Here is a 13,897-nt window from a genome sequence, read left to right on the forward strand (position 1 = left end):
CAGAGGGTGGCTTTATGCTTCCATCTGAAATTGGCACTTTCAATAACGCCTTTTGCATTCTTACTGGAAAAGTGTAGCTTTTGGCTGTTCTGTTTTTTTCCATCACCAGGGACTGTGCTGTTTTTCTTCCGTATTTCCTGGTGAGAGCTCCTGCAGGCAGCCTCACACTTTGTGGCTCCGTTGGTAAGTCAGGAGGACCAGGAGGTCCAAGAGCTCAGGCCTGTCTATAGGCCAAGAATGGCAGATATGCTACCGGCGGTGACGAACTGGTTCAGCCTCCTTTGCCCCGTGAACCTACCTGTGGCTGTTTTCTATAGTAAATTAATTTAACTAGTTATCTTCAAAGCCTCTTTGTGAATAAACCAATGCACTTACTTGGACCACATGGTGATGATTACTGTGCATCCCAGACTGAATGACTAAGCCTCCACTTTTTATTCTAGTGGATATTCATACCATTTGATTATGAGACTTCCTGCAGTTTGGCAAGACATGATTGTTGGGGCTCAGATCATTAGTCTTTCATCACAACCTTTCCCTCATTTATGCATGTGATTTTTATTCATGTCCATGTCACAAAACAAGTCACACACTACAGTGCTAAAAATAGAAGCCTGTGACGTCACCCTGACCAACAGTGTTGCCAAAAGCTAATGAAAGTTAGTTGTTATTTTAAAAGTCCTAATGTTAAGACTAAAACAATGCTTTTGGATAGTGAGAAGCAATACTTACCCACTGGATACAGAATATGCTTTTACTTTTAAAGGTTGTCTTTTCAATTCCTGTGTAGGCTGCTTGGAACAATATTTGCGTTAAGTAGTTCACTGTGAATAAGAAAGTATTTTCGAAGCAGCCTGAAGCATAAATAGATAGAATATTTTAGGTGTATACTAGTTACAACTGAAAAACTAACCTACTTAATTTTCCGTGAATGCACTTATTGTTTCTCCTGGTGTTGCTACAGTGACCTATCATTGCAGGAACTGCAACAAGGAACGGTTGTTCATGGAGAGGTTAGCAGAGATACGGAACAGGTTTTATATGGAACAAATGCAGATTCTGCAGCCTGTGAAAGAGATAATGGGCAAAGCATCCAAAAGAAGTCTGTAAAATCCTGAGTGGAAAGTGAAGGGGAAATTGTGCATTGTCTTTTCCAATACTAAAATTGGGGGAGCCAAATGAAACTAGCTGGTGGCAAGTTTAAAGTGGGCTAATAGGAATATTTCTTCACATAACCTGTAGTTCAGCTTTGGAACTCTGCAGGATGTTGTGGATGCTACAAGTTTACACAACAATGGAAGTATCTGAACAAATTCATATAATCCATGAGGGATTAGTAAATATAGACACATCCCCTTCGTTTAAGCAAGTCTGCAAGTCATCGTAAGCTGGGGGAGGCTGCTTGAGAAGACTCTGAACAGGAGTTAAGGTACTACCCTGTCCTTCTCAAGAGAGACCAAACTACAGTCATTCTGTCAATACAGTGGACTTAAGAGAAAATGTGCATGAAGTGGGCCACCAGCGTTGTCATTATCTAGGTGATTATGTTAGCCATCAGTATTCATCACTTGCCATGTCCATAGAGTCCTTAGGTGATCAGGGCATACCCTTCCATTCGGTGTCAACACTAACGGCAGCATTCCATTAAGCATTAATGTTAAAAGAAGCAGCAGTTTAATTTCTTATACATAGAATACAAGTCAGCAGGCCCAATTTTCACATGCAGCCATTACCATAGTGTCGCAGTGGCTTGTGACAACTAACAAACTTAGGATACAAAAGCAAGGGTGCAGATAATCACTACAGAACCACTGGTGTGTTAGAAGAATTCCCTGGCTCCTGCTTAATGCCGCGTTACGTACCCTTCACCGTTGGGTGCCATTGTGGATAGCACAAAGCAGATATGTGTGTGCAGCCTTCGTGAATACTGCCAGGAAACATAAGAACCCGATAGAAAGTAATTCATTTGCCTGTAATGGGCCTGTAATTGTTGCTGTTACAAAATTTCTGATTGTGACTATGCTGTGTTTAAGAATTGGGCCTGTGGTTTTATTGCAGAATTATTGCAGCAAACCCTTTGGGGACTGTGAGTGTATAGTCTCATTCTCTTAAGTATTCATTTGGCCAATATTGTGCAATGTAGCTGTTTCTAGGGGACAAGAGGCCCTAGAATAACTATTGACCTAATAATAAAATAGACATCCATTTAGTTTCCCAAAGACCATCATCAAATCTAGAATCAAGCAGCAGGAAAATTAAGCTTTTTTATTATTTTTTTTAATATTAGGCTTTTTTTTTTTTAAAGTAGATGGGCAAAAATGGCTTTCACGCAAAGTACCTTGACCTTTTGTGTTGCTTTAAAGAGACTAAAAGTCTCCTTGGGCTTTAGGATTTAATAAGAAATTATTAAAAGACTTTGCTGTGTTTCTGGGGCTGAGAAAGAGGGTATGGAACCGAAATCATACACTTGTTTTTGCTGAAGTGTTTCACGCAGGTGATGTTTGGGGTTGATGAAGAGACAGGTCTGAACAGTGGTTCTTTTCTGAGCCCACTGAGTGGAGCAAGAATGTCAGGGGACATGTCCGTGCAGTGAGGAAAGGATTAGCACGGTGATTAACCACGGTTCTTACTGGACATACCAGATTTAGTAACTAGGTTTCGAGATTCTGTCTTATAAACTATTTCTACTGACAGTAGCTTTCCTGGGAAAATAGTTTGAGTTACATGTTTTAAACGTTCCTTTTTCCTTCCTCAGCTCTTCACTTGTCCTCAAAACTAGACTAATCTACTAAAGGAATTTACAGTAGATCCTCTATTCCTTTTTATTTGGTTGGTTGGGTTTTGTGTTGTCTCACCTGTAACAGTTCTTTGTCTTGTGTTTCCGTTACCTGAAGAACCTGCATATAGGTTGCATATCTTGCAGCTCTTCCTTGTCCTTTGCTCGGAGCATCTCAGAGCATGGCTCATTTCCTGACCCTCCTCATGGCAGAGCCCAGTTTAGGAAACTGTAAATGCCTGCACTGAGAATTTGTGCTCTGGAGTAATTAAAACATATCTTCTGGCCTTCAGTAGTAAAAGGAATGTGCGATTGGATACTTGGGATCCAGATATTGCTCCCCCATGCTTCAGTCCTGTCTTCTACAGTGGCAGTTGATGGATATTTCAGGGGAAAGTATTTAGCACCTTCCATGCTCCTGGCTGGTTGCCTAGTTTTTTACCAAAGCAGAAGGTTTGTTGGTGTAAAACAGCAGTTGTTTCTAGAATTGATCTGTCTCTTGAAGGAGGAGAGCTGATTGTTTTAAACTTTAAAGGCACAAGTGTAAATACTTTGAATTGTCAGAACAAGTGCCCAGCTTTTTTAAATCCAGAAATACGTCACTGTTTTTTGTCTCCCTGTGTCATCAATCCCTTATGCTTGATTGCACACTGCATATGAATATTTCCCTTCTGTTTTCTCTAAGCAGGTAGTGCTTGCTGCTAATTTCATCTATCACTTGCATATTGTGTCCAGGGAGACTTTTTTTTTTGATAGTGATGATAACCAGATTTTCTCTCTCCACTATTAAAAAAAAAAAAAAAGGGGGAAAATGTGAACAATTAACAGTGTTTGAAATAGATGCTGTAAATGACACCCCTAGAGCTTAAAAATATTTTTATTCTCCAGAGAGATACATTCTATTCAGTAGCTGTTGAAGGCTTCCTACTGTCCTACTGTTTAGGGAATTAAAAATTTTTCACTGGTTGGTTCAAAGTAGAAGAAAACTGTTTAATTAGACATTCTCATTGTTCTTGAAAGGAACAGCAAAGGAAAAAAAAAACCAACAACAAACCTAAGATTTTTCTTCTCCACATGTAGAGATCTATTTTCATAGTGAATGATGTTCTGGGACTGCTTAAACCAAGTAGGGTAAATTCAAGCCAGCACTCCTAGTGATAAATATATGGGGTACTTTTAAACCATTTGGCAATGGAAGAAAACAAACTGTATGCATCATTAAAGTATAAATTGAAGAATCCGAGGAGAAATTATGCAACTTCAAAATCAGTATAGAACTTTTACAATACTATTATATGAAGTTAGACTGTCTGTTTTCTTGTTCTGTAGAGTTGTCCTTTATATGACTTGTTCTTGGTATGTAGTGTCTTTTACTTCACTAAGAAAAATATGTTTCTTTAATGATAATACATAGCAAAGATGTTCCTCCATTTGTATTATTTCACTACAGTTATTAGCTGATTCATGTAATGGTTGAATTGTGAATAAAGGAGATGCAATGGTACTGAAAAATACCATCTTGCATGCAAATTATTTCTTTTTTCAGAAGGTATTGAATGTATAACACATTCTGAGATACTAAATATTAGTCTCCTAAACTTAAAGAAATTGCTACAGGTAGTATAAAATTAGCCAATTGTTTCCCTTGATGTTGAAACCTTGTAAAGTGTTTTTTTGTTGGTTTTTTTTTTTTTTCCCAATGCTTCTGGAAGTACGCAACAGCAAGTATAATAATGAACCTCTACCTGCAGTGGGTGCTTAATGTTTGTGTGCCATTGTAAAAATGTAGTGTCTAGATGGGAATATTTTCTTTATTGGTTTCTTTATTGGAAGAGTGGATGTTGTATACCATAACTTCAGTAAGACTTCCAACACTGTCTCCCATAAGATCCTCATAGGCAAGACGTTGATGCGTGGGCTGGATGGGCAGGGAGTGAGGTCGATTGAGGACTGGCTGAATGGCTGGGCCCGGGGGGTGGTGAGCATTGAATTCACTTGCACACTCACGTCAGGAATAATGTAATAGGCTGGGGCGGCTGGTTCTGTTGATGGCTTTCCAAACAGCAACTCAGATGACTGAAAATTCTGCTTTTCTCTGTTTTCCTTACGAATTCATGTGGTAAGGCTAAATTTGTAAAGTTCTTGCTGGCTGATAAAGTGCAAGTTGGACACATGAGAGGATTTATGGTTAAAAGAGGTAACCCCTTAGTGTAATTGCTTGATATTCTGAGATCTGTAATATTTTGAGGATTTAAGAGACTTGGATTCATGAAGAGTACAATATGTGGACTTCACTAATTGGCTTTTTTGGGGGTAATGTAAACCACTGGTAGATAAACAATGAAGGTATAGAAGAGAAGTTTGAAGTGTAAAACACAGTCTGCTTAAGTAAAACAGTGCCCATCCCCATCAATGTTAAAGTTGAGAGTCCACATTCAAGCACATTCTCATTATTTTAATGCAAGTTATGAACAGATAATAAGAGCATACACTCCAGTAGGTGAAAATTACTTGCTGCTGTGCTGTCGCTATTTCATGACACTTTAGTTAATTATACTGTCCCATAATGACTTATGACTGTGTGCACAGAGACTTGAGATAAAAAGGAGGAATTGTAGTGGTTTTCAAAAGCCAGACCAAAGAGTATTGCCATCTAGAATGGGAAGATAATAAATTCCATGAGCTCAGATCACTGGATGACCACTGGGTTTGTCTTTGGCTGTAAATTAGGAGATTATACAACTCCTATATAGCATTAATTATTAAACAAAAGCAATTTCACAGTTTTATTCATTCGTGAAATTTCTGTAAGGAGTAGGAGACTAGCAGTGTTGTCTTTGTTACTTATGATTTCCTATTTTATCTTTCTTTGTAACTGTCCTGATTGACAGCAGCTGATCTAGGGAAAATCCCATCCTGTGATGCTTCCATAGTCACCAGACTTTTTACAAGTTCTGGAGTAATAACTAGATATTCAAGTGGTGCTACAGGTCTTTTAAAGAAAAATACATATTTACTTCATCCTTTACTCTCCCTTTTTTATCAGTGTTTCAGGTTAAAATTCAGGTACTGAATATCAGTATCATCCTTTGACAAACCTATCTTTATAAAATTCTTTGACTGTAAATCAAGAGACAAATAGACATAAATGTTCTTATTTGCACATATTCAGTCACTGGTTGTAATGAGAAGATACTATTTTGTATGTGGTAGTATGTAATAACTTGCTAGTAGATGATCTGCTGGTTGCATGTAACATAGTAGGATAAAAATCACCTAAAATTCTTTTTTTCTTATGTAATCGCTAGTTCAATGTATTTTGCATGAGTTCCCTCCTTAACTTCTTATGCATGAAGCTATAATGTATATCGTACTCGCATACCTGTAGGCAGTATAGCAAGTTCTCTTTGGGCATGACTGTGTTTTTGAGATGGGTGTCTATGATAGTGACAAAGATTTGAGTAGCTCTGGTTCCAAAGAAGAATGAAGGCAAGGTTTCCGTACAGGTCATCTTATGTGTCTTAGTCACTTAGCTCAACTTGCATGTTAATATTTAAAAATACAAGCATAAGCAATGCTGGAGAAGATCAAATGCATTAAATGTAATTACATGTACTCCACTAAAATATTTTCCTCCTGCCAGAATCTGCTTGTGTTCCAGCCGATTGTGCTGCTTGCTGAATGCCTCAGAATTGCTCTGAAAACAAAAAGACCTTTGCACTTTTCTGACCTTTGTAGAAATATCCAACCCTGTTCTGACCTGTTCCTTAAAATCTACTCTCTAACTGCCTTAAAGCACCGGTTATTGCTCCAGGGTGTTTGTCGGCCCGCAGTCTATCTTGTGTGCTGAATTCACGCTGAATGGAATTTGAATGCTCAGGGTAAAACAACACAGTTAGTTGTTCTTGACCCAGTCAAGGCAATATGGAGGAAGTTTTACTCCAGTTTTGCTTCTCTAGTACGAGGAGCATAGGCTACGCAAAAGGTACGTTGTTTGTGGGCAGTAAGGAGGCACATGATCATGGAGGGTGGAAGGTAGGAGAGTTTTCAGAAGCAAGTTTTCCACTGATAAATAAATGCCACAGTTCAATGTCTCCAGCTGTCACAATCTTGCATAAATGTATATATTTGTAAAATAGGTTCTTTCTGGTTTGGAATTGCTGAGATTTTATCACAGTTCTTGTTTTACAGGCTATGATGTTGGCTGGGTATGTGCACATGTACACTCTATAACATAGTTCTGTATATTATGTATAAAAATACCGTGTGACTTTCTGCTTAAAAGATAGGTCACCACATTTCTTCTTGTTTATATATGATATATAATAGTACCATAAATGTATGTTATAAGAAGCTGCTGTGTTTTGTTCAATACATCCAGTTCTTAATTCCAGCTTTTATTTGGTTCATAAAGGTACACCTTGGCTGTAAAGGAAATCTATACCTTCAAAATCAGTAGGAGTGGTGACTGCTAAATGCTAAATTACTAGTGATGCTTGCAATTTAGAATATGTATAACTTTGAACAAATATAGTTGTCTGGAGATCAGGAACTTTTGGGTATTCATTTATGAGTGCTAATTGAACCAGATGCTCAGCTGAAATACTTGATCATTCTTCTAGCTCTATATATCATCTAAGTCATGTCATCCAGCACAGTAATATGGAGATAATTTGTATTAAGGAAAAGCATGAATCAATATATCAGATATCACTCCTAGACCATTTGGATTTGTCTTCTTGGGATTAAAATGAGATGTTAGGTGGAAGACAAAAAAAATCATAATCAGATTTTCTCAAATCTACTTTCTTACAAAAATTTTTGAAGGTGGGAGGTTTGTCTGAAAACCATCTATAATTTCCACTCTCATTCTCATTTTGTGATGAAAAAGGAAATAGTAGTACATCATATTCTGATGTCATTTATGGAAGTATGAGTCCTTTTAGGACTCAGACACATCAATCAGCTAGAGCAGACTGTCCATCAGATCATGCGTGAGGTAAAACTTAGTGAGTGAAAATAAGTGGTATCAGTCTATGGCAAAAAAAAAAAAAAAAGTGCCAAGCAAACACTTTAGGAAATGTGAAAAACAATGAAGTTTTCATTGCAGATGACCACAGTGAAGTCTGATTAATCATTTACATATTTGTTTATCACAATATGACTTGATTATATTTTTTTTTCTTTAAACATTTAAAACACAAACTGAGTTCACATTTAACACTGAGATTTTTTTTTTTTGTCTTTGCAGTTTGCCGGGAAGACTCATACCAGTCGATAGTCTCATGTGCTGCCGTAGTACTTACTCCCGTAGAGCCGACAGTGGATACAAGGAAAAAAGAACAGACAGTAACGCCTGATGTGTCTAAACAGTGAGTTATTCAAATAACATGATCTTTTACAAGTGCAATTTAAACACCAGGCCAGATTCTTTCTTGTGGGTATGCATGTACACCTCCTTTCTGTTTCATCAGTGGTTACATAGGCAGTTCCAAAAGCAGAAATTGGCCTGAGGCTAGGCTGCTTCTTTTGTTCATTAGCCTACCTTTTTTCCCAAGGCTTTTGGTAATGAGGTAGATAGAGGGAACGGGCATTTATTAGCCGAGAAACTGGCTTTTTAACAGGCTTAATAAGGCAATTCTTTTTGTTTAAATAGTCCTGTCACTCTTGCACAGTTTTTCTAGACAGTAGCTGATTTTTAGAAAGAACATAAATCCTAAATGCTGTGCTCATCTGAGATATTTCAGTATTTTTCAGTGACCATTTTACTGCTGCGTTATGAGACATGATGGCATCTTCAAAAGTGTGGTAGCGGTCTTCCAAGGAAATTCTATTTAATCAAGTAGACTGTAATTTGAGATCTTGCATTAGATGACAGTCATAACCACAGCATGCTCAGTAACGTTTGTCTTGCAATACCAGGCAGGATGGTTGTTTCTTAACAGTTGAGTCCGTGGAGAACAAAAAGAACTTTTTTCAATGAAAAGGAAGAAAACATAATGGTAATACTTTATCACAACAGAAACTTGGGGTCTGTGCATTTTAAAGTGTGGAAGGTAATTAAAAACATGACAGTGGATAACACGACATCATTATTGGTCCTTACCATTTATATTTATTTTTCCAGTTCTCTGGGTTTATACAAATTCAGCTGTCATTTTGTCTATAAAATCTTAGCTTGCATGCCTATTACTGTAAGAAAATGAAAACATCCTCCCCATCACCCAAAAACCCCCTCAAACCCCCAAACTCCACCAATGGATTAGATTAGATGGGATGTGATTTTGGTACAGATCTGTGGCTTAAGTCTGTATCTGACTGTGATGTCTTTTTCAATCTGGCGATAAACCCATTTCATCTAGTCTACCTGTACTTAAAATTTAACACAGTATATTGCCTATCATCTAGGTATTATCACAATGACTTAATGTTTGAAATACGGTTAGCATCTAATTGTTTTAGCGTTTCAGTCATATGGCACCCTGAATACTAAGGAATTGGAAAGGCAATGGGCTGCGAAATACTGTGCTGAAATTCAGAATAATTTCTGTGGTTAGTTCAAACAGCATAGTACATTTTTGCCTTCTCTCTGCTAAAAGGCAAGCCTGCACTGTTGTTTGATTGGCTTTTTCCTCTACTATCAGCAGTTTCAGCATTTTGTAATCTCTTATGAATTCAAAGTAAGGAAACTCCTGTATCTGTTTAGCATGTGCTTGAAAGCTGAACGATGACACCTCCTAGATTTTCTTTCCTTCACCTTACTGGTATTAGCAAGTCTATTAATCTGCTTTCTGGCGTGTTTGGGTTTTTTAAATATTTCCTTTACAACCTGACTAGTGATATCTTCTAAGCACATAGACTTAAATCATACTTGTCTTATGCACTCAGAGGTCTCGGAAACATGCTCTAACCTCTGCCACTCTTCCAGTTTTCACATCTGAAAATATGACTTGTGGCTCTGGAATTCTTTCAAAAAGAAACAAGCTAGTGCTTAAACAGATTAAATAAATTTGAATTTCTTCACGTGAAACAGCATCATTGTATTAGTGTCTTTAAACCAATAGTTCTTACAAGTATATTGGAAATGAAACAAACATCTTGCTGGAAAACTTTTGCATGTTGTTAGAATGGGAATTCAGTAAATATTGTAGAAACCTTCAAAGTAATTGTAGGGGGGTGAAAACATACAGCTCCACGAAAATCTCAGGCTTTGTGGAACATCAGCATACCTTTTAGGTCTCTCGCTTTACACTGTGCTTTCTACATGTAGATAATTTTCCCCGTATCCAGTTTTAATGGAAGCAAAGCAGATCCCAATTCCTGTGTCTAAATATCCCAGTGTCATCTGTCTCCAGTGTAAATATCAAGCAAGAGGAAGCCCTTGGCACATGTTGAATTCCATTGACTTGAGTGCAGAGTCCATGTATGGGCTGATCTGCACCAGCGAATTATAATTATAGGTATTTGTAATTACCTCTGTGGGAAATAACATCGATGCTTTGATTTTTATGCTTATCTTTGTGTACCTGAATGATTTTGACTTGTATGTCCCAAAATTGCACATATCACAGAGGGCTGAGTGATAGCCAGCCACCGAGGTCTTATAAAGAGAAGTTGCTGCCTTCGGGGATTTGGACAGAATATGTTTAGAATAACTAATGCTTTCTAAAACTACTTACAGAAGCAATGTGTAATCCAAAGCAGATAAAATATATATTAATCATAATAAGATGTTAAACAGTTACAAATAACTAAAAATAATTATGTGGTAAACCACAGTGGAATTATATCCAAGACCTTCAGGACACAAGAAGCTGTGAAGCCTGGGTGGGGAAAAAAAAAGCCTTTAATGTAAGTTGTGTAATATTTGACTAATGATGTTATTTTGTCTTAGAAACTGTTTAGTGGCTTTAAATAATGTACTGTATTTACTTAATGTAATTTTACTGTAAGCAGCAAAGAATCTTGCCAGAAGTGGTAGCAGCAAAGCTTAACAATTCTTTGAAGTGTCAGTGATTAGATGTTATCAGGATTGGTGGAATAAAAGGCCGATTTTTTTTCCCCTCTTTTTTCTTGGAAGCTCAAAACATTTCATCAGGAAACAATTCCTTAGTGTTATCTAGATAATTGCTAACTCTTGTGTGCTTGTGCATTGGGCAAAATCCCTACCTCAGTTATTCAGCAGGAATGCACTTGGCTGAGTAATGTGATAGCCACAAAATAAGCAGAAAAGGCTCTGGCCACGCAAACATCATCTCTTTAGCTGCCTGGGAGTGACATCCCTGTCATACGAAGCAAGACAGAACCTGTTTGGTGAAGCTATAGCACCTGCAGGAGGAAGATGACGTCCTTGCTAGGTGCTTTGGTCATTGTTCTGTGTTGCTTTGAAGGCTGGTAGAGTACGACAGGGATTCACTGCTCTTCTGAAATATGTGTTTTGGAACAGGGGAATTTCTCTGTTTTTTATAGGTGAACAAAGCACAAGACTTGTTTTCTGCACTCGGCAACATGTGCTTTCAGTGCTCAGCTGGCAAGAGCAAGAGCACGCCTTTGTAGCTTTTATCCTTCCACTCCACAACAGACTGTGAAGCAGAGAAATATATGGTCTGAATGTCAATGTGAGGTCAGGATAGAAAAGAAGAAGTGTGAGCTCTACCTTACTTTGTCCTCTGTACCCTCCACTTCGTCTAGGATGTTGCATTAACTTTGCTATACTTTGTTAGAAATACAAGACTTAAAATCCTCGTGCTGTCTTAAACAATTCAAGTTATCAAGGCCTCATTGTGTTGCTGTAGTGATAAATCAGTCAGTTGCTCTTGAAGGTGCCCAAATGCTAAAACAATTTGAATGGTTTATTCTGTTTGTATAGTCTTAATTTTTGTCCTTCCTAGCTGAATTAAAATATAAATAAATCAGCTGCCAGGAAAGAGCAATGACATGAGGAATCCTCCTGTCCATTTCAAGTTCTTACAAGGGAGCATGGGAAAGGAGGCATGGCCAGGGAACTGGATGTTATGCTTTAAAAGCCCTTGGCTTCAGCTTCTGAGGCCAAACGATCAGCTGAAAGCTCACACTACAAGGAGCAGTACGGAGAAAGAGGTTGCGGAGACACACACGTCTCTGAGCAGTGTTCTGCTGCTGTGTGCTGTTCATATGTAAACACAGAAAACCATTCAAGTGCTACTGGTGCTTGAAAAAAGTACAATGAAATTCAGGTGCTTAATTTTTAATTAGTGGGATTTGAAGTTAAGCAGGTGCTTATGTACTTCATTTAATTGGGATGTTTGGAATGACTGCCCTGCAGCCCAGAATAGTGATGGCAACATGTAGCCCTCTGAGCTGGCTAATTTAAAGCTGGTTTGTGCATTTATGCTTCAGCTGCCATCATGTGTCTGATTTTGATTGTTTCATTTTTGAAAGATATTATTTGCTGTTAAATTGTTTTTAGAAATACAGATCCTGTGATGTCATGAAGCAGACACAGTAAATTGTCAACTGATTTCCATGTCAGAAATGTTTTCCTGAGCTTTAGGCGAGATTCCCAGGTGAAGATCCTAGGTAAACGCTGCAGTTCTTCAGACTCTTAAGAATCCAGTCAGATTTTTCTACTGGTAAATGCATGAATAGGCCTATGTAGTGAGTCTCTTCAATATTCTGTCTGTGCCAAAGCTGTTTAACTTGTACCTTGCAACTGTACTTACCTGAGCAAGATTCTTATGCATGAGTTCAAATACATAAGAAAGCTCCTTGGAGTCACAGTGACTAGCTGGGTGCTTACTGATGGGAAACAGAATGGCAAGTGGGAGGATTATAGGTTTTATGTTATTTTGTACTGCACTGTTTAGTACAGATACTCAGTTTGGCATCTAGGAAGGTTTTCGTACATATCTATCCTATATTTGCTAGCTGCAAGAACTGTATTCCAAAATTTAGGAACTTTTTTTCTCTCTCTGATCTTCAAGTTGTAAAAACGTAATTGTTACATCAAAGACACTGGTAATCTTTTTTTACTTTTGCAGCCTTGCCTAATTCCTTTCAAAATGAGTTCAAACCAAGTTGATTATGTATTACTCTTCACTAATTTCAGTTGCAGATTTTCCTTTTCTCTCTCTCCCTCTAATTTTTTTTTTTTCGTATTTTGATAAATCTCAGGGTAGACATGTTTTTCCCCAGAGAGACAGTGTTGTTGTTTTACCTCTGTAATTTTTGGTGCTCCTTGGTGGTGACACGAAGTGTGATCTCTAATGCAGCCAGTTTGTCAGGCTGTGGTACCCCACTGCAAGATTTGTGTCTGTTTTGACAGTCTATTCAAGAAGGCATGTTTCGGTAATGTGAAAAATGAATGCTTTTCAGACTCATTTGGACAACCTGATAAAAGATGATTGAACTGTTTCAGTTTCCTGGATAATTGGGACGATGTACGATGAAAGCATGTGTCACTCTTAGGGTAATACAGAGAGTATAGGGACGCCCAGTGTTGCTCTGGAATGACATTGGTTTGAAAGCTGTGGTTCCAGTTTAGCTGCAAAACGAGAAAAGAGCCATCAGCTCAATTACAGTATACTTTCCACCAGAGCATTTTAGTGAAAGGTAAGAGATGGGGGAGGTAGAATTTATACCCATTTCTTTAAAGCAGGCACTTGGAAATTGAATAAATATAACGATATGCTTATGCTGTCAGTGGTCAAATGCACTATTAAAATTGCTTCTTGGACTAGAGGGAATCAAATACGTTTCTGCAAAGGCCAAATACATTCCCAGAATTGCTCAACACGCGTGGGCATGGGAGGTCCTCCACGAGGAACCAGCCAGGCCTGAGTCTCCTGAGGGTGCGGGCCAGAATGGTGGAGCGTGCACGCGTGGGTCCAGCTCCCACCCGTCCCCTCCACAAGCTGCTTCCTCTGCTGCTTCTCACCGTGTCAGCTCCCAGCACCCTTGAGGAGCTCAGCTGTCCCTCCTCCATGCCATTCGGGCTCCTTGTGGGACCCTGTAGCCCCCCTACTTTACAGCCCTTTGGTGGTGGGTGTGTGGCTCTTTCTCTGTGTAGATTTAAGGATGGCTAAGACACATTGATGTGTCTCTCATGATAGGAAATTTTGGTGTGCTGTCTCCTTCTCACAC

The 13,897-nt window shown here is 38.4% G+C and overlaps 1 protein-coding gene across 7 annotated transcripts in view; it reads left to right on the plus strand.

Moving 5' to 3' along the window:
- Nucleotides 1-13,897, plus strand: part of CCSER1 (coiled-coil serine rich protein 1) — a 712,872-nt gene that overhangs the window by 171,641 nt on the left and 527,334 nt on the right. For all 7 annotated transcript variants that reach the window (XR_008577013.1, XM_054824857.1, XM_054824859.1 and 4 more), the window contains exon 5: nt 8,028-8,148. Coding sequence is in view for 6 of the 7 variants with exons in the window: in XM_054824857.1 (XP_054680832.1) it covers nt 8,028-8,148 (121 nt within the window). In the remaining variant the exon portion in view is untranslated. The remainder of the gene's footprint in view (nt 1-8,027; nt 8,149-13,897) is intronic.

This window comes from Grus americana, chromosome 4 (genome assembly GCF_028858705.1).
Source record: "Grus americana isolate bGruAme1 chromosome 4, bGruAme1.mat, whole genome shotgun sequence".
NCBI lineage: Eukaryota > Metazoa > Chordata > Aves > Gruiformes > Gruidae > Grus > Grus americana.